Source organism: Melospiza melodia, chromosome 24, assembly GCF_035770615.1.
Source record: "Melospiza melodia melodia isolate bMelMel2 chromosome 24, bMelMel2.pri, whole genome shotgun sequence".
In the NCBI taxonomy this organism is placed as follows: Eukaryota; Metazoa; Chordata; class Aves; order Passeriformes; family Passerellidae; genus Melospiza; species Melospiza melodia.
The window spans coordinates 1,407,115-1,431,700 of NC_086217.1; the positions used below are offsets into that span (position 1 = coordinate 1,407,115).

General features: G+C 58.5%; 1 protein-coding gene across 1 annotated transcript; it reads right to left on the reverse strand.

Annotated features, from left to right (window-relative positions):
• Positions 1 to 2,811: 2,811 nt before the first annotated feature.
• Positions 2,812 to 20,867, reverse strand: PMP22 (peripheral myelin protein 22). The gene is made up of 5 exons (XM_063175825.1): positions 20,826 to 20,867; positions 19,784 to 19,883; positions 18,576 to 18,666; positions 7,526 to 7,666; positions 2,812 to 4,060 (listed from the first exon to the last, which is right to left on the reverse strand). Exons 2-5 carry the CDS (start codon positions 19,859 to 19,861, stop codon positions 3,894 to 3,896), a joined length of 477 nt encoding a protein of 158 aa, XP_063031895.1. The 5' UTR covers positions 19,862 to 19,883; positions 20,826 to 20,867; the 3' UTR covers positions 2,812 to 3,893.
• Between the last annotated feature and the right edge of the window lie 3,719 nt (positions 20,868 to 24,586).

Here is a 24,586-nt window from a genome sequence, read left to right on the forward strand (position 1 = left end):
GCCCAGCCCTGTCTGGGCTGGGGTGCCCGATCCCTGGGCGGGTGCTGTGCCCAGGGCAGGCAGTGAGGGCAGGTGAGGCCGGGGGTGTTTGGGAAACGCTTTTCCCTCCGGGGGAGCGCTGGGGACTCTCCACACCTAGAGGTCTTCAAGGCTGGTGAAACAAAGCCCAGCCCAGCCTGGAGCTGGTGTATGTCCCCAAGCCTGGCCCTGTTTGTCCCCAGCCCGGCTCTGTTTGTCCCCAGTCCCGGCCCTGTTTGTCCCCAGTCCCGGCCCTGTTTGTCCCCAAGCCTGGCCCTGTTTGTCCCCAGCCTGGCTCTGTTTGTCCCCAGGCCTGGCTCTGTTTGTCCCCAGTCCCGGCCCTGTTTGTCCCCAGTCCCGGCCCTGTTTGTCCCCAGTCCCGGCCCTGTTTGTCCCCAGCCTGGCTCTGTTTGTCCCCAAGCCTGGCCCTGTTTGTCCCCAGCCCGGCTCTGTTTGTCCCCAGTCCCGGCCCTGTTTGTCCCCAGTCCCGGCCCTGTTTGTCCCCAGCCCGGCTCTGTTTGTCCCCAAGACTGGCCCTGTTTGTCCCCAGTCCTGGCCCTGTTTGTCCCCAGTCCCGGCTCTGTTTGTTCCCAGTCCCGGCCCTGTTTGTCCCCAGTCCTGGCCCTGTTTGTCCCCAGTCCCGGCTCTGTTTGACCCCAGTCCTGGCTCTGTTTGTCCCCAGTCCTGGCCCTGTTTGTCCTCAGTCCCGGCTCTGTTTGTTCCCAGTCCCGGTCCTGTTTGTCCCCAAGCCTGGCCCTGTTTGTCCCCAGTCCCGGCTCTGTTTGTCCCCAAGCCCGGCGGGGCTCGGGGGTCCCGCGGCCGCCGCTCCGCCCGCAGCCACCGGAGGGCGCCCGCGCTCCGCGCTCGGCCGGGACCGACGGGAACGGGCTGGGAAATAACGGGGGAATAACGGGATCAATAACGGGGGCAATAACGGGGGAATAACGGGATCAATAACGGGGGGAATAACGGGGGAATAACGGGATCAGTAACGGGGGCAATAACGGGGGAATAACGGGATCAATAACGGGGGGAATAACGGGGGAATAACGGGATCAGTAACGGGGGCAATAACGGGGGAATAACGGGATCAATAACGGGGGGAATAACGGGGGAATAACGGGATCAGTAACGGGGGGAATAACGGGGGAATAACGGGGGAATAACGGGATCAGTAACGGGGGCAATAACGGGGGAATAACGGGATCAATAACGGGGGGAATAACGGGGGAATAACGGGATCAATAACGGGGGGAATAACGGGGGAATAACGGGATCAATAACGGGGGGAATAACGGGGGAATAACGGGATCAGTAACGGGGGGAATAACGGGGGAATAACGGGATCAATAACGGGGGGAATAACGGGGGAATAACGGGGGAATAACGGGATCAGTAACGGGGGGAATAACGGGGGAATAACGGGATCAATAACGGGGGGAACGGGGGAATAACGGGATCAATAACGGGGGGAATCACGGGGGAATAACGGGGGAATAACGGGATCAGTAACGGGGGCAATAACGGGGAATAACGGGATCAATAACGGGGGGAATAACGGGGGAATAACGGGATCAGTAACGGGGGCAATAACGGGGGAATAACGGGATCAATAACGGGGGGAATAACGGGGGGAATAACGGGGGAATAACGGGATCAGTAACGGGGGGAATAACGGGGGAATAACGGGATCAATAACGGGGGGAATAACGGGGGAATAACGGGGGAATAACGGGGGAATAACGGGATCAGTAACGGGGGGAATAACGGGGGAATAACGGGGGAATAACGGGATCAGTAACGGGGGGAATAACGGGATCAATAACGGGGGGAACGGGGGAATAACGGGATCAATAACGGGGGGAATAACGGGGGAATAACGGGATCAATAATGGGGGGAATAATGGGGGGATAATGGGGGAATAGCGGGGGCTAACGGGGGAATAATGTGGAGAACATTGGGGATAACAGGGGGAATAACGGGGGAAATAATGGGGATACTGGAGAATGACGGGGGGGCGGGAATAACGGAGGGGTAACATGGGAGATAACAGGGAAATAATGGGGGGAATTACAGGAGGAATTAAGGGGGAATTACGGGGGGATAATGAGGGGGATTACAGGGGAATAACGGGGGAAATAATGGTGGAACAACGGGGGGGGGGGGGGAATAACAGGAAATAACGGGGGATAACGGGGCGGGGTAACAGGGAAAATGGGCAAAGGAGGTGCTGAAGCACCATGGCGCAGGGGTCACCCAGCAGCTCCCATCCCCACCAAGCTGTGCTGTGTGTTTGCAGCCCCAGTGGAGAGCCAGGGAAACAGGATGGGCTTTGGGGTCCCTTCTGACACCAATCACTCTGCGGTTCCATCGTGCCATGGGATGGCTGTGGATGACTTGTGTTGCCAAGCTGACCAGGCTTGGACTCTGCTACAGGCTAGTGGAGCAGAGTCCAGCTTCAACCTCCCAAAATCCCAACAAGCAGAAGCACCTGAGTTATTCTGACTTTTATTTCATTGCTTCTTAGTCCACACAGTCGGTATAAAATCAGAAAAGCAAAGCAAAAAAAAAAAAAAAAAAAAAGTATAACCCCAAAAAACCCCAAGATTAACCAAAAAAAGCAACAGTGTCTGGAGTCCTCAGAGGCAGCCTGGGGTCTGTGCTGGTGCCTGTTCCATTCATGGCCAGACTCGTTGCTGACAGAGGACTCACATCTCACTCTGCTGCCAGAGCCCCACGGGCTCCAGCCGGAGCTGCTTCTGTTCCTCTGCACCACGGAGGGGAAAAAGGAATCTTGGTTATAAATGCTTTATTAAAAATAATAGTAAGAGCAAATCTAAGTACAAAAGCAGTTTTAGCTCATTTATATTACACAGAATTATTTCTCATTTCTAGCTTGGTTGTTTACCTCAAGGTCGTTAACTGAATTTCCAGTGACTAAGGTTAAATGGCGTAGCAGGGTAAGGAATGGTAAATAGATAGCACCATTTCATACATCTGGTATTGGATTTCAGGGACAGGCTGGGCTGGCTGCCTTCTCAGGGCAGCTCAGCTCCATGGCAGGGGCTGGGAGCAGCACTTCCCAGCTCAGCTCAGCTCCATGGCAGGGGCAGAGCACGTTCCAGGCTGGGAGCAGCAGTTCCCAGCGCTCGGCACAGCCCGGCCCCAGCAGCCATGCAAGGGAGAAGGGCCCAGGCTGAGCTGCAGCTCGACCTAAGTGATTTAAAAGCCCAAATTCCCAGCGGGTGTGGCGGCAAGGCAGTGGGATTTGGGCACATAAGTCATTTAGGCACTTGGGGCAATCAAAGCCTTTGCTCCGAAATCCTTCAAACCTTTTGGAAGCGTCTCCCGTCAGATCTGGACGTGCCCTGTGGATCACAGCATGTGGCAGGAGCAGGGCCCAGCCCTGGCTGTGGAACCAAGCGTGGCTGATCCACACCAGCCTAAAACCAGAGCTGGGGGCTCTGACGGGCCGGGACAGGGCAGGAGAGGTCAGCTCAAAGAAGATTTTGCATGAGAGAGAAATCACTGCGCTCTGTTACACTGTTAGGAGTGAGAGTTCCTTAGGCACTTGCTTTAGGCTTTAAAACAGCGCATGGTCAACAGAAGCAAACAAGACTATGTACATATATGTAAAAAGTGTTATAAATAGGTTTTTAAACCATAGATACTATATACATCTTCAATTAACAAGGAACCCTTTGAGTGTTTCCTCTGGGGTGTCGGTCGGGTTTGGTTTGGATGGGAGGGTCGATTCCTTTTTTGGGTTTTTTTTTTTTTTTGGTTTTTTGGTTAATTTTCTTTTCCGTTTTCTCGTCTATTCTGCCCCGTCCCTGGTGAGGAGGTCACGGTGCCGCGGCCGTGTCCCGCGGCGTCACTCGCGCTTCCGCAGGATGACGTAGACGATGCCGCTGGCCAGGGCCAGGGGGAAGGCCAGCCACGCCAGGATGTAGGCGAAGCCGTAGGAGGTGCTTTCCGAGGCTTGGTGCCAGTCCGTGTGCCTCACGGTGTAGATGGCAGCGCCGCTCATCACGCACAGCCCTGCGGGGCAGCACGGCACAGTCAGTGAGGGCACAGAGGGACAGTCCCTGCTGGGACCCCAGTTACATGGGGCAGCAGCCAGGGGCAGCACGGGGACTCTCAGTGAGGGCACAGAGGGACAGTCCCTGCTGGGAGCCCAGAAACACAGGGACACTCAGTGACACACGGGACAGTCCCTGCTGGGACCCGAGCCACACAGGGACAGTCAGTGAGGGCACAGAGGGACAGTCCCTGCTGGGAGCCCAGAAACACAGGGACACTCAGTGACACACGGGACAGTCCCTGCTGGGAGCCCAGAAACACAGAACACTGGCCTGCACCACCATGGGAGCTGGCTCTGCTCTGCCCCCTTGGGTGCTGTCCCCTGGGAGGTTTGGGAGGGGATGCTGCGGGCTCTGGCTTGGCTGGAGGTGAGCAGGGATGTCTCTGCCATGCTTAGCAAGCAAAGCCAGAGGCTCTGGAGCTGACCCATCCCTCAGGCAGACCAGGGATGCTGCTCCAGACCAGTCCCACTCCCCTGGTGGCCCGTGTAAAGCCTGGCCTGCGCCACCTCCCTGCAGTGCTGCAGGAGGGCAGACAGAGCTGGGCATTCAAAGCAAGGCATCTGTGTCACCTCTCTAGGTGATAAAAAACACAACAAACCCAGCTGGGCCTCAGGATGCTCTGGCTGTGATGCCCCATCCTTCACAGCTGTACCAGAAGCTCAACTACAAACCTCATTCCCAGCAAACACTGTTCCTTGAAAACCCTGTTCCCTGAAAACCCTGCCCCTCATAAACCCTGTTCCTTGAAAACCCTACTCCCCACAAACCCCATTCCCAGCAAGCCCTGTTCCCTGCAAACTCTGCTCCCTGAAACTCCAGCTCCCCACAAACCCTGTTCCCTGAAACCCCAGCTCCCTGCAAACCCCTCCATGCCCAGGGCTCATCCCTCATGGCCCCCCTGCCCAGCCAGGCCCGTGGGGGTCCCAGGGGTGCCCAGCCCTGGTGGGCAGTGTTTAAGGGTTTGTTGTTGCAAACCGCCCCATCAGGGGTGGGCACTGCCCGGAGCTCACACAAAGCCACCTCTATTCCTGCCCCAAACAAGCTCTTTGAGTCCATCCCAGCAGTTCTATTATCCAGCCGTGGGGCTGTTGTTGGAGCCGAGTTCCACATCCCCTGCCCGGCCCTCAGGACCACCTACATTTCAGCACGGTGATATTTGAGCTGCAATTCCACTCAACACTGCTCCTTTTGTTCAGGGAAAGTGCACAAGTGGGAATTCACTTCATTAAGGAGCAGTTTCCATTCTCTGAGCACAGGAGCCAACTCCCACTGCCCGGCCCAGGCACAGAGAGCACAGCCATTGTCTGGGGACAGGGGACGGGCGTGTGGCCACCAGTCACCTCCAAAGGCCAGATACAGCAGTGATTGTCCTCAGCAGGAGCCTGGCCATGGCTGCACGGCACTGCCGGGGCACCTGCCCTGCTCTGGGCCCAGCTGCAGCCAGCTGCAAGCCATAATGCACCCAGCATCCCTGCAGAGCCTGGCTTTGGGAGCATGCTGCTCTGGCAGGTCAGGAGGGCAAACGCTTCCCAACATTTGTTCCCAGGGTTTGTTCCTGCCAGAGCAGCCCCGGCCTGCAGAGGAACCAGGGCAGCTTTCCAGGGCAGGTGTTTGCAAACAGCAGTGGGATGAGGGCAGGCACAGCCCTGCAGGCTGAGCCCCCCTCGGCAGGGCAGCAGCTCTGGGCTGAGAGGGGTGGGAGGGAAGAGATGAAAGGGATGATGAGAAGGATGCAGGACTTGGGTCAGACCCCGAGGGGCCCAAACCCACATCTGTGCCATGCACGAAGATCTACCCATGGATATGCTGGACCCACCAAGGATGCAGGGGAGCCTTTGAGGGCCTTTTGAGGCTCTTGAGCCCATCAGGACAAATTCAGCTGGGCTTTGGGGGTGATTCCAAGCTGCGTGAAGGTGCTGGGGATGATCCTGCCTGGCTGCTGCACCACAGACCAAAGTGGCCTCACCCTTCTCTTCCTGCCCTACCCTCCCCTCACTGGTGGGTACCAGCCCCTGCCCTGCCCTCCCTGGTATCCCTGCAGTGGGCACCATCCCTTGCCCTGCCCTCCCTGGGGTCCCTGCAGTGGGTACCAGCCCCTCTCTCCTCCCTGGGGTCCCTGCAGTGGTACCAGCCCCTGCCCTGCCCTCCCTGGGGTCCCTGCAGTGGGTACCAGCCCCTCTCTCCTCCCTGGCTCCCAGGGCAGCTCTGCCCAGCTCTGGCACCCAGCAGAGCCCAGTGCTCCTGCCCTGGCTCCCACAGTAGCAGCGAGACCAGAGCTCGGGACAGAAGCCTTCTGCTCCCAGGTCTACAAGAGAAGGTCTAACAGAGGTAATTGCAGGTGATTGCATTATTAATGCCCATTTCCCCTCCTTGGCTCTAAGGGGTTTCCATACAGCTCTTTTTCCAGAGATGGTGAACTGATCTGAACTCCATCTGCACTGTGGCCAAACAGATCCACTCATCATGGAATTCATGCCAATAAAGCTTAGCTCTGCATTTCACCAGGGTTTGGGAAGGCCAGTTGCTTAGAGGATGCTCAGAAAGTTTAAAGTCTAAGCTCAGTAAATGAGTTTTTCCACTGATAAAATAGCAGGACCTTGGGTGGCTTCTAGTCTAACATCTAAAGCTCTAGGAAAGAATCAATCTCCTCCCCAGACACTCTGTCCTAATGCAGCCAGGACATCAAAGCACAATTACATTTTTTAGCCTGAATGCTTGAAAATCCTCTCCACTGGTTTCATGCATGGAAACATAAACAGAGCCAGTGGCTTTACAGCATCAGTACTTGGGGAGCTGCAGCCTAGGACGTGAGCTGTGGCTCCTTTCCAGCACTGAGTTCTCAAAGAGTTAAAAATAGCAGCTGACAGTCCAAGTCAGAGCTCACCCTGCAGCTCCAGGGCTCTGTGCTCATGGGGAAAGCACCAGGCCCCCTCATGGCAAGGTCATAAATAATCACCCAGCCCTCTTTTGCCAAAACAGGATTGTCACGACTTTCCCCACCCCGCCAGCAGCTGTGGGAGCCTCACCCAGCCTGGTGAAGGGTCTCAGAGCCAGCACAGCCACCCTGGGCACCCAACATCCCATCCGGGGGCACAGGCAGAGCTCTCCTTCCAGCATCCCTGTCATCTACTGCCCCCAGCTCTGCCCCAGGGCTCTGGCACCCTGTCCCTCCAGAGCCGCCCTGGCTGGGGCAGAAACCCTCTGGCACCTTCCCTGTGCAAGGGCAGAAGAGCCTGGATGCACAACGGCCCAAGAGCTGGATCCCATCCCAGGATCCCATCCTCAACACCCCCGAATTGTTCATTCCCTTCCCTTCCCGTGGCAGTGACACCAGGAGCCCATGGCAGTGGCACCAGGTGCCCGTGGAAGGTGGCACCAGGTGCCCATGGAAGGTGGCAGTGCCACCCTCAGCCCCACTCACCTGCCAGGATCTGGAAGACTCCGGTGATGTAGAAGCGGCCGCCCTTGGTGAGTGTGAAGAGCTGGCAGAAGAACAGGAACAACGACAGCACACTGAAGATGACGGAGAGGATCATCATGGCTTGGACAGCCTGCAGCCATTCTGGGGACAGACAGACACACGGGCACCTCAGCGTGGGCACATGGAGCCCCTGCTGTGCCCAGGGCCATGCCACCAGCCCAGCCTGGCTCCCGTGGGTTTGGGAGCAGCTGGGGGCTGTGCCCAGCCTGGGCACAGTGCTGCAGCATTTCGGGTGCCAGGGGATGCCATGAATCAGCTGCTGGAACACAACAGATCACAGGCCTGGCACTGCCTCGGGAGTGTTTGCCACAAAACAGAGTAGAGACAAAACCCTGACACCAGGCTCTGCTCAGCTGTGCTGCAAACACCAAACCATGGACACTGAGCTCTGCTCAGCTGTGCTGCAAACACCAAACCATGGACACTGAGCTCTGCTGTGCCTCAAACACCAAACCATGGGCACTGAGCTCTGCTCAGCTGTGCCTCAAACACCAAACCATGGACACTGAGCTCTGCTCAGCTGCAAACACCAAACCATGGGCACTGAGCTTTGTTCAGCTGTGCTGCAAACACCAAACCATGGACACTGAGCTTTGCTCTGCTGTGCCTCGAACACCAAACCATGGACACTGAGCTCTGTTCAGCTGTGCCTCAAACACCAAACCATGGGCACTGAGCTCTGCTCAGCTGTGCCTCAAACACCAAACCATGGACACTGAGCTCTGCTCAGCTGTGCTGCAAACACCAAACCATGGGCACTGAGCTCTGCTCAGCTGCAAACACCAAACCATGGACACTGAGCTCTGCTGTGCCTCAAACACCAAACCATGGGCACTGAGCTCTGCTCAGCTGTGCCTCAAACACCAAACCATGGACACTGAGCTCTGCTCAGCTGTGCTGCAAACACCAAACCATGGGCACTGAGCTCTGTTCAGCTGTGCCTCAAACACCAAACCATGGGCACTGAGCTCTGCTCAGCTGCAAACACCAAACCATGGGCACTGAGCTCTGCTCTGCTGTGCCTCAAACACCAAACCATGGGCACTGAGCTCTGCTCAGCTGTACTGCAAACACCAAAGCCATGAGTTCTGATACACCACGCTGGCCGAGCTCCGAGGGTAAGTAAACACACAGGAGGGAAAACACCCTGTGCCCCTGTGGAGCTGGACCTTTTGGAAGTTCTCCCCAGCTGCCAAACGCAGCTGTGTCCCAGAGCAGGCCAGCTAAACCAGCCCGTGTGAGTCACTGCTCAGCTATTTCCAGCCTTAGTGGGTGTGTAAACCCCACGTAAAAAAAATATAAATAAACAAGCAAAATGCAGCTCCATGCTGAGGGCCGCTGCAGCTTGACAGAAAGAGGCAGTGCTCCCTTTGCCTTCCCCTTCCCTTCTAAGATTTGAAATCAAAATGCAGGACTCAGTGCAGTTAAACTGAGGCACAAACCACCCAGTGAAAGGCAGAAAAATCCTGCTTGGGGCTGGATCCTTCATGAGGCAGCCCTGAAGCCTCAGACTCAGCCCCATGTCCCTGCCTAAATCCTTGCTCAGATCAGACCTCCAAGTGCTTGGAGGATGTGCAGTGCTGAACTGCACCTGCCTCCATTCCTCAGCACAGACAGCGCTCCCATCCCAGCTCAGAGGGGAAGCTGAGCTCTCCTCTCAGCCCTTCTGGGCACAGACAGCGCTCCCATCCCAGCTCAGAGGGGAAGCTGAGCTCTCCTCTCAGCCCTTCCCAGCTCTGGGCACTGGCTGAGCCGCAGCCAAACCCTGCAGCTCCCTCCAGGACCAGAAAGCCAAGTCCTTTGTGATGCAAAGGCCACAGGATCCGGCCCAGAGGAGCCTTTCTGCTCGAGGTGGATGCTCCCACTGCTGGTTATTTTAGGAGAGGGCTGTCTAGACAGAAAGCCGAGCTGAGCTGAGCTGCCCTTTAATTGCATCCGCCTCCCCTGCCCGGTTTTTGCTTCTGAATGCAAATGATTTACGGGGGCTTTGCAGAATCCCATTGTAATACAGAGCCCTGTCAGAGGCACAGAAAGGCAGCGTGAGGGGGGAGCCCACCATGGCCAGAGGGTTTGGGCAGCCAGCCTGGGAGCAGGGAAAGCAGGAGGTGATCCCACAGCCCAGAGCTCTGAGCTCACATCCAGCCCTTTGCTGACTTGTGCTGGCCTCCTCTGTGAAAACAAAGGGCACAATCCCAGCCCAGGGCTGAGACCCACGAGTTCCAGAGCTCCATGAGCTCCAGCTGCCCACAGACTCCAGCTGGATTAGGACAGCTAATTGCCTTTAATACGTTTAAAACCACCCCTATAACTGCAGGTGGGGTTTCTGTGGGCTCAGCCCCACGTGCCTTTAACCCTTTGCTGTCGGTGCCGTGTCCAGCCCCGGGATCCCAAACACAGCAAGTTTCCCAGAGCTGCAGCTGGGCTGTCAGCACTGTTTACGCCCAGGCTGTTATTTGTGGTTTCCCCTGAGCAGTGAGCTGGTTATCCCATTTTTCCCCTGCATCTCTTCAGCTCTGTGTTTATATCTGTGTCCTTCAGGAGGAAGGAGGAAAGGAAGCAGCGTGGAAAGGACAGATAACACCCTGCACCCGCTTCCGGAGCAGAGCCAGCAGGAGGGGGCACAGCCCTGTCACAAAGGCAGCCAGACACAAGGCAATGAGTTCTTACAGAGCAAATTCGAATTTTCCTTTAGGTTCTGCAGGCCCTGATGTACTCACAGCACTGCTTACAGCAGCAGGGAGAAGACTTCAGCCCTGGGAAGATAAAGACCATGTTTCACTGCCCTAAAATCCAGCAGGAAAGAAAGAAACCCAGAGCAGGCGTTGGAGCCCAGAGCAGGAGTTGCAGCTGAATCTCCCAGAGAGACAGCAGCCAGCCCAGCCCCGGGCAGCAGAGCCCCAGCCCTGCTTGCAGGGAGCTTTTAGGACTGACAGGACTGACAGGGCAGTGAAAACGCGCCCTTGGCCAGGAGCAGAGGCCTTGAAGTGTTGCAGTGTGTTTTAAACTTCCTTCCCCAGGTGTGCCTATACCTCTCTCCCTTCCCCCTATGCTGAGTGAGTCCTGTCAATCAGGCTGAACATTCCAGCAAGGCCTCGTGTGGTTGGTCAAGTTCAAAGGATGCCCCTCAGGCCTGGAGGTCATTGGCCTGTCTGGGTGTCATCTTCCCCTGAGACCCTGCCCCTCTCACCTGGTTGGTGGCTCACCTGTCCCCTCCCCTTGTCCCTGAGCTTAAAAGGTGAATCAGACCATGCAGCCAGGATGCTGTTGGAGCAGTTGCTCACGTTCAGACCTCTATAACCATGGAATAAACCTCTGGACATTAAACCCTCCAGCAGAATCCTCTCCTTTTTCTCTTCACCATCGCCTGAAATCTTCCTCCTGAGGTAAACGGGGTTCCTAACAAGCCTGGACTTGTTCAGTGCCCAGCTGCAACCTCCAGCAAGCCAAGGTATCTCTGGGGTGACACACCACGGTTGCTGCCTTTGGCCCGGCAGCGAGGGTCAGACTGGCCCAGGCACAATCCAACTGGTAATATTGGGATTCATATTCCAATATTGAAGGATAGGCATCGCCTCCCCAGGGCTTCATTCACACCCCTCACGCCCTCTTTGGCCCTGGCCAAGCAGGAAAACCAAAGTGCTCACTGAAGACGCTCATTAGAGCTCAGCTTATCCTCTGCTGTAAGAGCTCCCTAAATGAGTGCTGGGCATTAAAACCCCTCCGTGCTGGGATCTGCAGCTGATGGGAATGTTCTGCAGATGGAGTTTTCCCTCTGCCAAGTGTGTACACTGTGCACTTAAAAAGCAACCACTTCTGAGGAAGAAAACATCCATTAAGGAGGCAACTGCAGCACATAACACAGCCAAAGCTGGAGGGAAGGAGGGCAATTCATGCCCCAGCTGTAAAAGCTGCTGCTTCCATGCTGCAAGTTGAGTCTCAGCAGGGTCAGGAACAGTGTGGGTACAAAGGCACCAGCCCAGGCTGCCAGGAAAAGCCAGGGTTTCTGAGCAGAGTTTTTCCAGAGCAACTCTCAGGTGTCACGGCAGGACCAAGATCCTGAGCCCAGCTCACATCCTCCCCTCTGAAGTGGCAGGTTGCAGCAAAAGGCTGGGACTTGCAGGGGTTTTGGTACTCAAACATCCCCAAGAGGCTGGGAAGGGGTGAACTGGAGGTGCAGAAACACCAGCTCAGCTGCAGCTCTCTGGGCTGCCCTTCATGCAGAGCCCCTCAGGACCCCCAGGGCCAGAGAAACTCCAGTGCCTGTGGGGCTGCAGGGAGGCAGAGACTGAACACAGAGCTCCAAGTCCTCCAGGGCCTCCTGCTCCTCTCCTGAGCTCCTGCAGATGGACACGAACCCCTCAAACCTCTGTCTTCTCCTCTCCTCCTCTCTTTCCTTCTCCTTGAAGCTCCATCCAAGCAGCCCACGAGGGCAGGAGATCCAGAGCTCTCCAGAGCTGCCACATCCCACGGAGCTCACATCCTGCAGAGGCACTCCTGATGCAGCTGAGGCAGCAGAAAGCTGCTGGCACCATGAAAACTCCTTCTAGCAGCTCCACAAAGCCCAAGGCAGCTCCTCTCCCTCGTGGTGGTGGCTCTGACCTCCTGCTGGCCTGTGCTGAGGTGGCAGATCCATCACTCCATGCCCAGATCCCCCCAGGGCTCCAGGGATGGCCAGTCCAGCAGCAGAGTAGGCAGCACTGGTGCCTTGTCCCACAGACCCCGGGCAGGGTCACTCAGCCTGAGCCCATAGGGACATCCAGGGGGCTCACCAAGACCAAAAAAAAAGCAGTTGAAGGCTTTTCCAGCACCACACTCTGTAGGGGACACCCCCACCCCTTCTTCTGGCTTGGCAGTCATCCTTTGGCCACATGCTGCCCTCTTCCTCCTGTTCCTCTGTGGGCCACAGCACAAATATGGCAGGGAAGGCTGTCTGAGCCCTCCTCTCACAGAAGAAATGGGAGCCAAAGACATCTGGGGCAGCTGAGAAAAACCCAGCACCAGCTCCCAGCCTCTCCTTAGCAGATGCTCTTCGTAAGAAAAACAAGCAACAATAAAAATTTGGCTTTAAGCAGAGGAAATCCCTTTCCTTCTGAAGGCAAGAAAGTTATAGGAAAAAGTGACCCAAAATAGAAAATATTCTCTTGGAATGGGAGATTTTTAGATTTTAGGAGTAAATTCTTTACCCAGAGGGAGGTGAGGCCCTGCACGGAGTGCCAGAGCAGCTGTGGCTGCCCCTGGATCCCTGGCAGTGCCCAAGGCCAGGCTGGACATTGGGGCTGGGAGCACCTGGGACAGGGGAAGGTGTCCCTGGGACAGTGGGAGGTGTCCCTGCCATGGCAGGAGTGGCACTGGATGGGCTTTGAGGTCCCTTCCAGCCCAAACCATCTGGGATCCTGTGAATGCCCCTCAGGTGATTTCAGAACACCAAGGATGAGTTTCAGTCCCCCAGGGCTGGAGAGGGTTCAGCCCTGCCTGAGTTGAGCTGGTATCACCGATTATTAACAACATTAATAAAATCTGCTCTGGGCAAGCACCTGGGCTTTGCTTGTGGCCACCACATCAGCAAAGCAGTGCGGGCATCACAGGGCCCCAGCACCCAGTGATCGAGCACTTCCCAAGGTTTAGGGGCTCCTTTTCCCTTTAACACAGCCCCAAACCCCCAGCCTGCCTGTGGACAGGTCAGCCACAGGAGAAGCTGCCCTGGAATATGACCTGGAATAACAAAGCTACCCCCTACACCCAACTAAAGCATTTACTAGTGCCAGTGTAGGCAATAGAAATCACACCACTGTCATGACAGAGACTACATACCGTAAGGGAAAATGAAATCATAATGAATAAACTAAGCTATAAACAGCAAAGATCAACCCTTGTACCTTTTGCATCATGGTCTAGCAAGAAAAACCAAGCAAAATGAAATTAAGTTTTGATAAAGTGAATTCAAGGGGGAAGACAACAGGAAGGAGAAACATCTCCTGGCCCTGCAGGAGGGTGGGGGATCCCATGGACGGCCCCATGGCCTCCCCACTTCCACACTCCCGCCACAACTGGAGAGAACACAGCAGGAAAGAGATCTCCCTTCCTGCACAGAGCATCCAGCTGAGGAAAGCAAAGGCCATTTTTGGAGGAGAGACCATGGCAGCCTGGGGCTCTGGGCTGGAATCTCCTGGAGAGCCCTGCCGGGCCGGGCTGGCACGGGGCCCTGCGGCCCACAGGCCGCGCTCCGCTGGATTCCTCAGATAAGGCTCCTCCAGGAATGTCTGACGGCGCAAACCAAGCTAAGATTGCTACATTTTTTCCATAGTTCTCGGCCTCTTGAAGAAATAAAAGGCATTATCTAACAGCAGATGCAGAAATCAAAGCGACAAGGAGGCGTTGTACGAAGAGAGGGAGTGGGAATGTGCCCGGGGCTCCTGCGGGGATGGATCAGCCCTCACACACCGAGGGCCACGGGCAAGTGGGGAGGTGGGAGCTCTGCTCCATCCTCACAGGAGGGTCTGCAGGGTGAGGAGCACAGCACAGAGCCTGCCCAGGGCTGCTGAGAGTGCTGAGTGCTCACCTGGGCAATGCTGTGCCCAGCCCTGGCACTGCTCCATACCCACAGGAGGGTCTGCAGGGTGAGGAGCACAGCCCAGCCTGTGCCCAGGGGGAAACAAGAGCAAATCCTGCTGGCACCTGGATTTAAAAGTTCTGCTTCTCATTGGGCATCCACACCAAAGCCACTAAGGAAAGGGCCCCTGTGTGACAGGACAGGGGAGGAGGCTCAGCTGAGACCAAGGGGGCACTACAGCATCACCAGCCCCCAAAATCCCCATCCATGATGAGCACAGGTGACCCAGCACCATCTAATTCCCAGATTCCACTTGCTGAGTCCCACTGCCTTCTGAAAAGGGAAGAACAAATAACCACACCCCAGAGGCCACCATGATGGCCACAGCAAAACCTGTCCCCGTGTGAAGACTGGAATTCTGCCAGAAATCCCAACGAGGATTCCTTGCTGCTCCCCAAAGCACCTTGGCACTGCAGGACTGACCATTCAGTGCCGTCCCAGGCACAGGGAAATGAATTCTTATGGCTCTCTGGAGCCCAGTGCTCACAGCCTCTGTTCTGAGAGCTGTGACCAAGGATGGTTTGTGGTATTTGTATGGGATTGTTCCTGATTTTGAAAATAAGCATATTGCTAGGAAGACGGTGAGGATGAGGCAGGAGACAAGCCTGAGCCTCGGAGTTGGCTCTGCCACAGTGTCCCTGCCCTGTAACCTCAGTGCTGCTCCAAAGAGTGGCTGACAGCAGCTCCTGCAGCGGTGACAGGGGAGGGAGGACCTACTGGAAAGGAAACCATGTGGTATTTTTGTTGTTTTTACAAACAGACCTGAAAAGCCCTCCATAAACCCAGGAAATATCCTTTGACTTTATGCTCCTACAGCAGGGTGGGCTTTGGACCTGCATCCAGGGTCCCATAGGACGAAGGCAGGTGCTCAGCAGCACTGCTCCCACTCCCTGGCTGCAGGATGAATGGGGCACAAGCTTTTGTCCAAGCAAAACCCCCTTGTCCTGATGCCAGAGCAGAGCCTTTGGATGAGTGAGAGTGGTCAGAGAGCACAGTGAGCTCCTGCTCACAGCGCAGCTCACGGGGGCACTTTATCCTGGAATCTCAGACTGGTTTGGGTTGGAAGGGACGTTAGAGATGGGCTCATTCTGACCCTCCTGCCATGGACCTTCCACTGCATCAGGGCTGTCACCCCAACTCAGCTGCTCGGCTGCGTTTCCAACAGGATCATCGTGGCCATTGTCCCTTTAACGATGAAACATCAGCGCTGGAAAGGCTCCAGAGGCTCTGGGAACGGGCAGAGGACACTCCCAGCCCGGCAGGACCGTGGGGTGTGCGGAAACCACCCAAGCACAGCTGGGACAGGGCTATCTCAGCACTGACAGCCCGTCCTGTAAACATCCAGAAAGAGCGGGGCGGGCGTGAAAAGCCAAAAGGATCTGGGGAGGCTTTAGAGCTCCGGGGCTCTAAAGGGGCAGGCGCTGCCTTTCAGCACAATCAGGGGCTCAGCACAGCCCGGGGCTCAGCACAACCAGGGCTCAGCACTTTCGCAGCCCGCATGACTGCCCTGCAGCGGGGCTGCCGACGCTGCAATAGGCGGCCCGGCCGGCTGCTTATGCGGGCCCGGCTCCAGCGGCTCGGGATGCGATCCAGCCGCTCCCGGCTGGCCCGGACACCAGCAGGCGTCAGCAGAGACCTGTGCGGGGCCGGGACTGCCAAAGGAACCAGAGCGGGGACAGCGGGGACAGCGTGGGGACAGCGTGGGGACAGCAGGGCATCGCCTCCCCGCGAGCGGTGGGTGCGCTCCCAAAGGATGGGGGTTCTGATGGGAACCTCCAAAAACCCTCGCACAGCCTCCCATCACTGAGGGACCCTCCAGGAGCATGGAATGCTCCCCGTGTGACTGTGACCCTCCCCAGGGCCACGTGGCATCGCTGTGCCCGTGTCCCAGTGATGGTGCTGGGATTCTGGCACTGGACCCTGTCACACAATCTATTCTCCCAGGAAAGCAAAACCAGGCTAACAAAACAAATGGTGGCCCCAGCCCCACTGGCATTAGCTCTGTCTTCCAGGGAAACTGAGGCACGGGCTCACCCAACTCTCTGATGCGGATTTTGTGTTCCCGGTGCCACCCGGGGAAGTGCGTGTCACGGTGTGTCAGCACACTGTTGACCTCAGCAAACAGCCCAGGGGCGATGTCACCCGGTGTGACACCAGCCTTCACCAGCGGGGTCCCGAGGCAGCCCCAGCTGTGCAGGTGCAGGGGATGAAGGGTCGGGGTGCTCAGCTCAGCCCCCACAGCAAACCCTGGGGCCGGGGCTGTGCCCAAAGCTCAGCCCGTGCCAGGACAAAACCAGGACAGATTCCCAGGTAGGGGACAGGTGTCCTCTGGATCAGGTGTCCTCAGGGCCCGGGTGCATCCCTCAAACCCCTCGCAAGCAGAGCAAGAGGGAGCTGTGCCGAAAGGAGCCCCACAGCCTCCAGCAGGGGGGGCAGGGCCCAGTGGCCTGGCGCACCAAGGAACACCTCGTGTTTGTGCCATCAAGAAGAAAGATGTGCTAATTACAGGAGACCCCCCAAAAGGGCTCTAGCCATCACTGCCAGTGCAGCTGAGCGTGTCATCCTGCCCTGGTGCTGCCAGGAACTGCCCCGCGGCCCGAGGGCAGCCGGGCAGAGCCAGGGCCAGTGGGTCCAGTCCTCGTCCTAGGCTCCACCACAGCTTCAGGGACTGGGAGGGGACGGGGAGCGATCCCCCACTGCCGGGCCAGCCCCGTGTCCCCACACCGGGACACAGCAAAGCCGTGCTCCTCCAGCAGGGCACAGAGCAGGGCAGGCAAGGGGATGGGGAAGGGAAAATCCAAGGAGGAATCCCGAACAACCCGTATGGGAAATTCCTCGTGAGTCCAAAGGCACCGCGGGGAGGAGAACAAACACGGTGGGAGGGAACAGGCCTGATCCCGGAGGGCAGCCGTGATCTATAGGTGCATAGCCCCGATCCATGGGGCACAGCCCCGAACCATGGGGGCACAGCCCTGGTCCCGGGGGGCACAGCCCCGATCCGTGGGGACACAGCCCCGATCCGTGGGGACACAGCCCTGATCCATGGGGACGCAGCCCTGATCCATGGGGGCACAGCCCTGATCCATGGGGCACAGCCCCGATCCATGGGGCACAGCCCCGATCCATGGGGGGCACAGCCCTGATCCATGGGGGCACAGCCCTGATCCATGGGGGCACAGCCCTGATCCTGGGGGCACAGCCCTGATCCATGGGGCACAGCCCCGATCCATGGGGCACAGCCCTGATCCCAGGACACAGCCCTGATCCATGGGGCACAGCCCCGATCCATGGGGACACAGCCCCGATCCATGGGGACACAGCCCTGATCCCGGGGGGCACAGCCCCGATCCGTGGGGGGCACAGCCCCGATCCGTGGGGGGCACAGCCCTGATCCATGGGGCACAGCCCCGATCCATGGGGGGCACAGCCCTGATCCATGGGGGCACAGCCCTGATCCTGGGGGCACAGCCCTGGTCCATGGGGGCACAGCCCTGATCCATGGGGGCACAGCCCTGATCCATGGGACACAGCCCTGGTCCATGGGGGCACAGCCCTGGTCCATGGGGACACAGCCCTGATCCCGGGGGGCACAGCCCTGATCCCGGGGGGCACAGCCCCGATCCGTGGGGGGCACAGCCCTGATCCATGGGGGCAGAGCCCCGATCCCAGGGCACAGCCCTGATCCCGGGGGGCACAGCCCCGATCCATGGGGGCACAGCCCTGATCCCGGGGGGCACAGCCCTGATCCATGGGGGCAGAGCCCTGATCCATGGGGGCAGAGCCCTGATCCATGGGGACACAGCCCTGATCCATGGGGACACAGCCCTGATCCATGGGGGCACAGCCCCGATCCATGGGGGCACAGCCCTGATCCATGGGGGCACAGCCCTGATCCTGGGGGCACAGCCCTGATCCATGGGGACACAGCCCTGATCCTGGGGGCACAGCCCTGATCCATGGGGGCACAGCCCTGATCCATGGGGGGCACAGCCCTGATCCATGGGGGCAGAGCCCTGATCCCGGGGGGCACAGCCCTGATCCATGGCGGGCACAGCCCTGATCCATGGGGGCACAGCCCCGATCCATGGGGACACAGCCCCGATCCATGGGGGCACAGCCCTGATCCATGGGGGCACAGCCCCGATCCCGGGGGGCACAGCCCCGATCCCAGGACACAGCCCTGATCCATGGGGGCACAGCTCTGATCCCGGGGGGCACAGCCCTGATCCATGGGGACAGCCCTGATCCCGGGGGGCACAGCCTCAGTCCCAGGGCACAGCCCCGATCCATGGGGGCACAGCCTCAGTCCCAGGGCACAGCCCCGATTCCGGGGGGCACGGCGATGATCTCAAGACACAGCCCCGATCCCGGAGCACTCACCGTCGGAGGAGGATGCCATGCACTGGAAGGGGTCGCCGGTGGTGCAGTTCTGCCACAGGTCTGCCGCACGCTCGCCGTTCACCAGCCATTGCTGCGGGACAGACACAGCCCGTGAGCGGCTCCCGCACCCCCGGCCGGGTCCCCCCAGCGCCACCGCGTCCCCTCGGCCCCGAGCAGCCGCAGCCCCGGCGTGCCTGCCGCTCCCAGGGCCGCGCTTTTCCGACCAGAGGGGTTTGGAAAGGCAGCCCCGGTATTTGCTTTTAACCGCTTCTGCCCCGCGGCGCAGGAACAGAAGCTCTTTATGCTCCTTAGCACGGAGCGAGTCCCGCGGGGCCGCGCTTCCCTCCCCGGGCCGGCCTCGCCCGCTGCCTGGCCGGGATATTTGAATGCTTCCACGTGATTCCTAACGGCTCGGAAGATTTTTGTAACGTTTTCCGTGACTGTTACCACAAAAAGAAAAAAAAAAAAAAAAGAGAAAAAAAGAGAAAAAAAAAAATAATCCGGGAAAGAAGCCCCTGGTGAAGCAAGCTTGGAAGCCACCAGCTCCTCAGAGCAGCTGCCTCGAAGCCAACTCCAGCCTCTCCCCAGCAGCTGACGTGTTCACTGGGCTGCAGCCCCGGGACAGTGCTGGGAAGCCTCGGGGCTGCATCCAGCCCTCGCTCCTGCCGCTGCTCACAGAGTCAGCCTTGGAAGCTGGGCTAGGAAAAGAGGCTGGGCCTTATTCCCAGCCCCGAGGAGGAGAGCCGGGGAGCAGGACGGCTGTGCTGAGGAGTCAGTGCCCAGCCAGCCCCGGCCAGGGGCTCCGCTCGGCCTGGCTGTTCTCAATAGCAGGTGGAGCTCCCTTATGAAAGGGGAGAGCAGCATCACCCCAAATGAGGGGATTTGGGGTGCTCCGAGGCTGCTCCTCGATGTGAACCAGCCTGGGGAGGATGAGGAGATACTTTCCAACAGCCCTTGTGTCTCTGTACCAACGTGGATGGCCTGAGCACCACCACAGAGCACAGCCAAGCGTCCCAGCAGCTTCCCCTGACAGCACAAACTCCCAGGCTCCCAAATCCCATCGTTACTGAGACCAGCACCCAGCCCGCAAAGGCTTCCTGCTGACAGCCAGGCTGTAAAGGCAGCCATAAACAAAAATAACCCCTCCTGCCCTTGCCCGGCCACGGCCGTGCCTGGCGTTAGCCCGGGACAGGGAAATCCCAACTCACACTGACGATGGTGGAGACGAAGAGCAGCACCAGCACGGTGACGTGCAGCACGATGATCCCCAGCAGCAGCAGCAGCATCTTGGCGGTGCTGGAGGCAGAGCTGCGGGACAGGGATGATGCTGAGTGCGTGTGTCTGTCTGTCTGTCTGTCCGTCCCGGGGGCAGCGGGAACGCTCCGCTCTGCCCCGCCCGGCGCGGGGGATGCTGCTGGGGCAGTGCCCGGCGCTCGGGCTCCCTCCGCGGGGCCCCGCCGACGGAGAGGGGTCCGAGCCCTCTGCCCGCTCCCCGATATCCCCTGGGGCCCCCGAAACCTTCCCCCGAGCCTGCTCTACCCGTCCCACCGAGGGCTCCTCCCAGTCCCCTCCCCGGGGACCTGCAAAGCGCGGATGTGCCCAAGGGCTCTCCCAGCCCCTCTCCCCGAGAGGGGTCCGGTCCCCCTCTCCTCCCAAGGGAATGTGCTCCCCGGCCCGCCGGGCGGGAGGGCTCGGGCCCAGCTCATCGGCCCCGAGGGGCTGCCCGGGATCGGGGAAAGGGGGCCGGGGGGTGCCTCGCCCACCCACCCATGGGAGCAGTGCGGGTAATTCCGCCGGCCCCACCCCTGGGGAATTTTACCGGGCTCATCTGCCCTGGCGACCCCCGAGGACAGGGCAGGGGCGGGGAGCAGGGGGCGTCAGCCCCGGCCCCTTCCAGCCCACCGGGCTGCCTCGGCCCCTCTTCTCCTGGGGTGCTCTCAGCCCATCTCCCCTCCGCTCTCCCGGCAGAGCCTCTCCGGGACCCTGTCCCGAGCTGGGGGGGACCTTCCCCAGCCCATCTCCCCTCAGTGAACAGGGGAGGGGGCTGCCCTGACCGCTCTCCTTGCAGAGCCCCAGAGCGGGGGTGCTGCTGCCCTCCCTCTCGGCTGCGGGCCCCCGGCTGCTCTCCCCAGCCCTGTTCCCGCTGTGCCTGTTCCCTGGCCCTGTTCCCGGTGTGCCCGTTCCCCGAGGATCTCTCCGGCCCCGTTCCCGCTGTTCCCGTTCCCCGTGGGACGGCCGCTCCGTACTCACATCGCGGCGGAGCGGAGCGCGCTGGCGGCGGCGGAGCGGGCGCGGAGCGGAGCGGGCGGCGGCGCTGTCAAGTTTCTCCTTTTACCGGGGCCACCGCCCCGCTTGCGTCTGCGGCACGGGGAGGGCTCAGCCGCCGCCCGCCGCCCTCCTATAAACGGGACAGCGCCCGGCCCCGCCGCCTGCCCCCGGAGCCCTCGCCTTCCCCGACACGGCTCCCGAGCCCCTCCCGCCCCGCAGCGAGGAGATTTGGGGGCGACAAGGGACGAGCAGCCCGCTGTCCTGAGCCCCTCTGCCCGGGCAGCCGTGGAGGAAGGCGGGGGAGCGGTGCCGTGCCCCGCTCTGCGAGCAGCCCCGAGGGTGCGGGGGCAGCCCAGGGCGGTGTGAGCAGCCCCGAGGGTGCGGGTGTCCCTGTCCCGCAGCGGGGGCAGCCCAGGGCGATGTGAGCAGGACCGGCCGTGCCGGGGAGGACAGAGCTCGGGTTATGCAGCCCCAGACGGGATCCGTGGCACAGGATTTGGGGAACGAGCGTCTGGCTAAGCTGAAGGGATTCTAGCACTTGGAGTCGACCTTTCTTAGCGCTCGAGAGGCAAATTAAGTAGAACTGAGCAACTTTTCACTAAACAGAGGGTGCGATTTTCCACAGCTCTGGCGAACATTTAGAGTTAGGGCTGTTCTGCCTGTAGAAGGGTTTGGGGAGAGCTCAGAGCCCTTCCAGTACCTAAAGGGGCTCCAGGAGAGCTGGATGGGGACCTGAGACAAGGGCTGGAGGGACAGGACACTGTCCTGTGGCTTCCCACTGCCAGAGGGCAGGGATGGATGGGATATTGGGAATTAGGAATTGTCCCCTGTGAGGGTGGGCAGGCCTGGCACAGGTGCCCAGAGCAGCTGTGGCTGCCCCTGGATCCCTGGCAGCACCCGAGGCCAGGCTGGACAGGGCTGGGAGCAGCCTGGGACAGTGGGAGCTGTCCCTGCCATGACAGGGGTGGCACTGGAGGGGCTTTGAGGTCCCTTCCAGCCCAAACCACTCTGGGATTCCGTGACTCAGGCGCTCGGGAGGGAAGGGGTGGCTGTGCTGCCGCCCTCGCTCATTCCTCGAGCACAGCCAATGTGTTCAAACAACCCCCCCCACACACACAGAGTTCACCCCCAGCTCCCAGACAATCCCGCCAGGATCCTGCACTCTCCAGAGCATTCCCACCGACCCCCATCGCTCCCCTCTCCTGCACCAGCTCCAGACTCGTCCCGCATTGTTGCACAAACGAGGGATTCGGCATCCAGCCACCGGGACTGTAAATGCTGGGAGAAGGGAGCTGGGGAAGCGTGCTTGGCTCCTCTCTCCTGGCAAGCAGAGGCGTGTTCCCCAGCTCACGGAAGGGGTCCCGGCACAGGCATCGGCCAGACAGCGGGAGCGGAGCTCCGAGCGGCTGAAACGAGATTCCAAAGGATGCAATTCCCTTTCCGTCCAAAAAATCCCGCCGATTCCTCTGCTGCTGCCGTCCCTGTGCACCCTGTGACGCCTGTCAGTGCCATGCAGAGGGGTGGAACCTCTGCGCTACCATCAGAACATTCCCGGCTAACGAGACTGATGGGAGCTGTCCTGCCCCTCTGGGCCGGGTGCCCGGAGGAGCCCCCGCGCTCGGGGCTGAGAGAAAGGTCTTAGAAAGGTCTTGGAAAGGTCTTGTCCGCAGGGCTGCCATCCAGGCTCTGGTACAGACCATTCTCTGACCTGGGTTTGTGGCTCTGAAGGCACAGGGAGTCTGGGGGTCACAGACAGCTCCCGAGCCCCTCCGTGAGCCTGGCACAGCAAATCAGCCCCGCTCTGCTTCTGAAAAAGGTGCCAAAGCAGCTTCTTAGGCGTGGGGAGAAATATCTGACAGTCAGACCAGGGAAAAGAGCAGTCTGTGGGTAACAAAGCCAGTTTTGGCTGAGAGCCGCAGGTTGGAAACGGTGGAGAAAGCCCTGAGAGAAGAGCACAGCAATCCCCTGCTCCTTGGACACTTCTTTTGGGAAGGTGAACTGTTCAAACCGAGCAGGGCTTTGGACATCAGCTGCTGCTGGGAGTGCTGTGACAGAGCTCTGGGGCTGGGGCAGAGCTCCTGTCCACACCTGCCATCAGCCCGAGGTGCTGGAGGGAGCCTGTCCAGGGAGAGGAGGAGAGGAGGGAGTGAGGATGGTTAGTGGAGCCCTCGGGGCAGTGAGGATGGTCACAGGGCAGTGAGGGACAGTGAGGATGGTCACAGAGCAGTGAGGATGGTCACAGAACAGTGAGGACGGTCACAGAGCAGTGAGGGGCACTGAGGATGGTCCCAGAGCAGTGAGGATGGTCACAGAGCAGTGAGGGGCAATGAGGGTGGAGGGTGGTCACAGGGCAGTGAGGGACAGTGAGGATGGTCACAGAGCCCTTGGGGCAGTGAGGATGGTCACTGAGCAGTGAGGACGGTCACAGAGCAGTGAGGGGCACTGAGGATGGTCCCAGAGCAGTGAGGATGGTCACAGAGCAGTGAGGGGCAATGAGGGTGGAGGGTGGTCACAGGGCAGTGAGGGACAGTGAGGATGGTCACAGAGCAGTGAGGGACAGTGAGGATGGTCACAGAGCAGTGAGGGACAGTGAGGATGGTCACAGAGCAGTGAGGGCGGTCACAGAGCAGTGAGGGGCAGTGAGGGTGGTCACGGGGCAGTGAGGAAAACTGAATTGGAAAAATGTTTTGTGTACAGCCAGGATTCACCACCACTGGTTGTGCTGGGAATACTGGAAGATTGACGAGTTGTATAAACTCGGGGTTAAAAATGTGGATTTCTCACTTGGAATCTCTTCCATGGGACTACTTTCATTGTGATGCTTCGGCTTGAAATTCCAGGATAAAACTATGAGAACCCAGGAGGAAAAGTGGGGTTTCTACCCCTTTATGGGGCTCAGATGCTGCTCTGACCAGGCAGGGATGGGCTGAAAGGGATCTAATGCTCATTTAGCTGTGGCATGCACTGACCCAGCACTTCAGGGCTCTGCTCATCCCTTTCCTCGGGCCAGGTGAAGGAAACTCCTCTTAAGACAAACTGAAACCCCTCTTAAGACAAACCGTTTCCAGCTACACAAAAAGGCAACATTTCCTCTGCGTGTCCTTGTGAGGATGAACTCGTTTAACCCCACATTTTGCTCTCTCATCACAATTTTAGGGACTTGCTTCCTGTTCCCTACCCTGGTGATTACGACCATTCCGAGGAGGGTTTGAAATGCAAAGGGCAGGGGCCAAGTCTGCGCTGCCATCAGCAATCCCCTCCTGGGGGCTGGGGAGGGAACGGGGCGGGGACAATCCTGTTTTCAAACGACTGTGCCACCAGGAAAAGGAGGAGAGCAAGATGTGGTTTGGCTACACTTTGGGCAAGATCTATGGTGCTCCCTCAAAGAACACACATGCAGACATGCATATGTATATATACATATATATACACATATATATATGTGTGTGTATAATATACATATATTGTGTATAATATACATATATTGTGTATAATATATAAATAATGTATATATAAACATATAAAATATATTTATATTTACATATACATATATGTAAATATAAATACATTTACACAGGTGGAATGGGTATTGGCAAAAAATATTTCAACCAGAAAAAAACATAGAGGGAGACTTTATATTCAGCAAACTTCAATTACAAAGGATGTCTAATGTATCTTGGAGGCACTGACTTATTTTTCCCGATTTTTTTTCTACCAATTCAAGAAGAATTTATAAAATACTT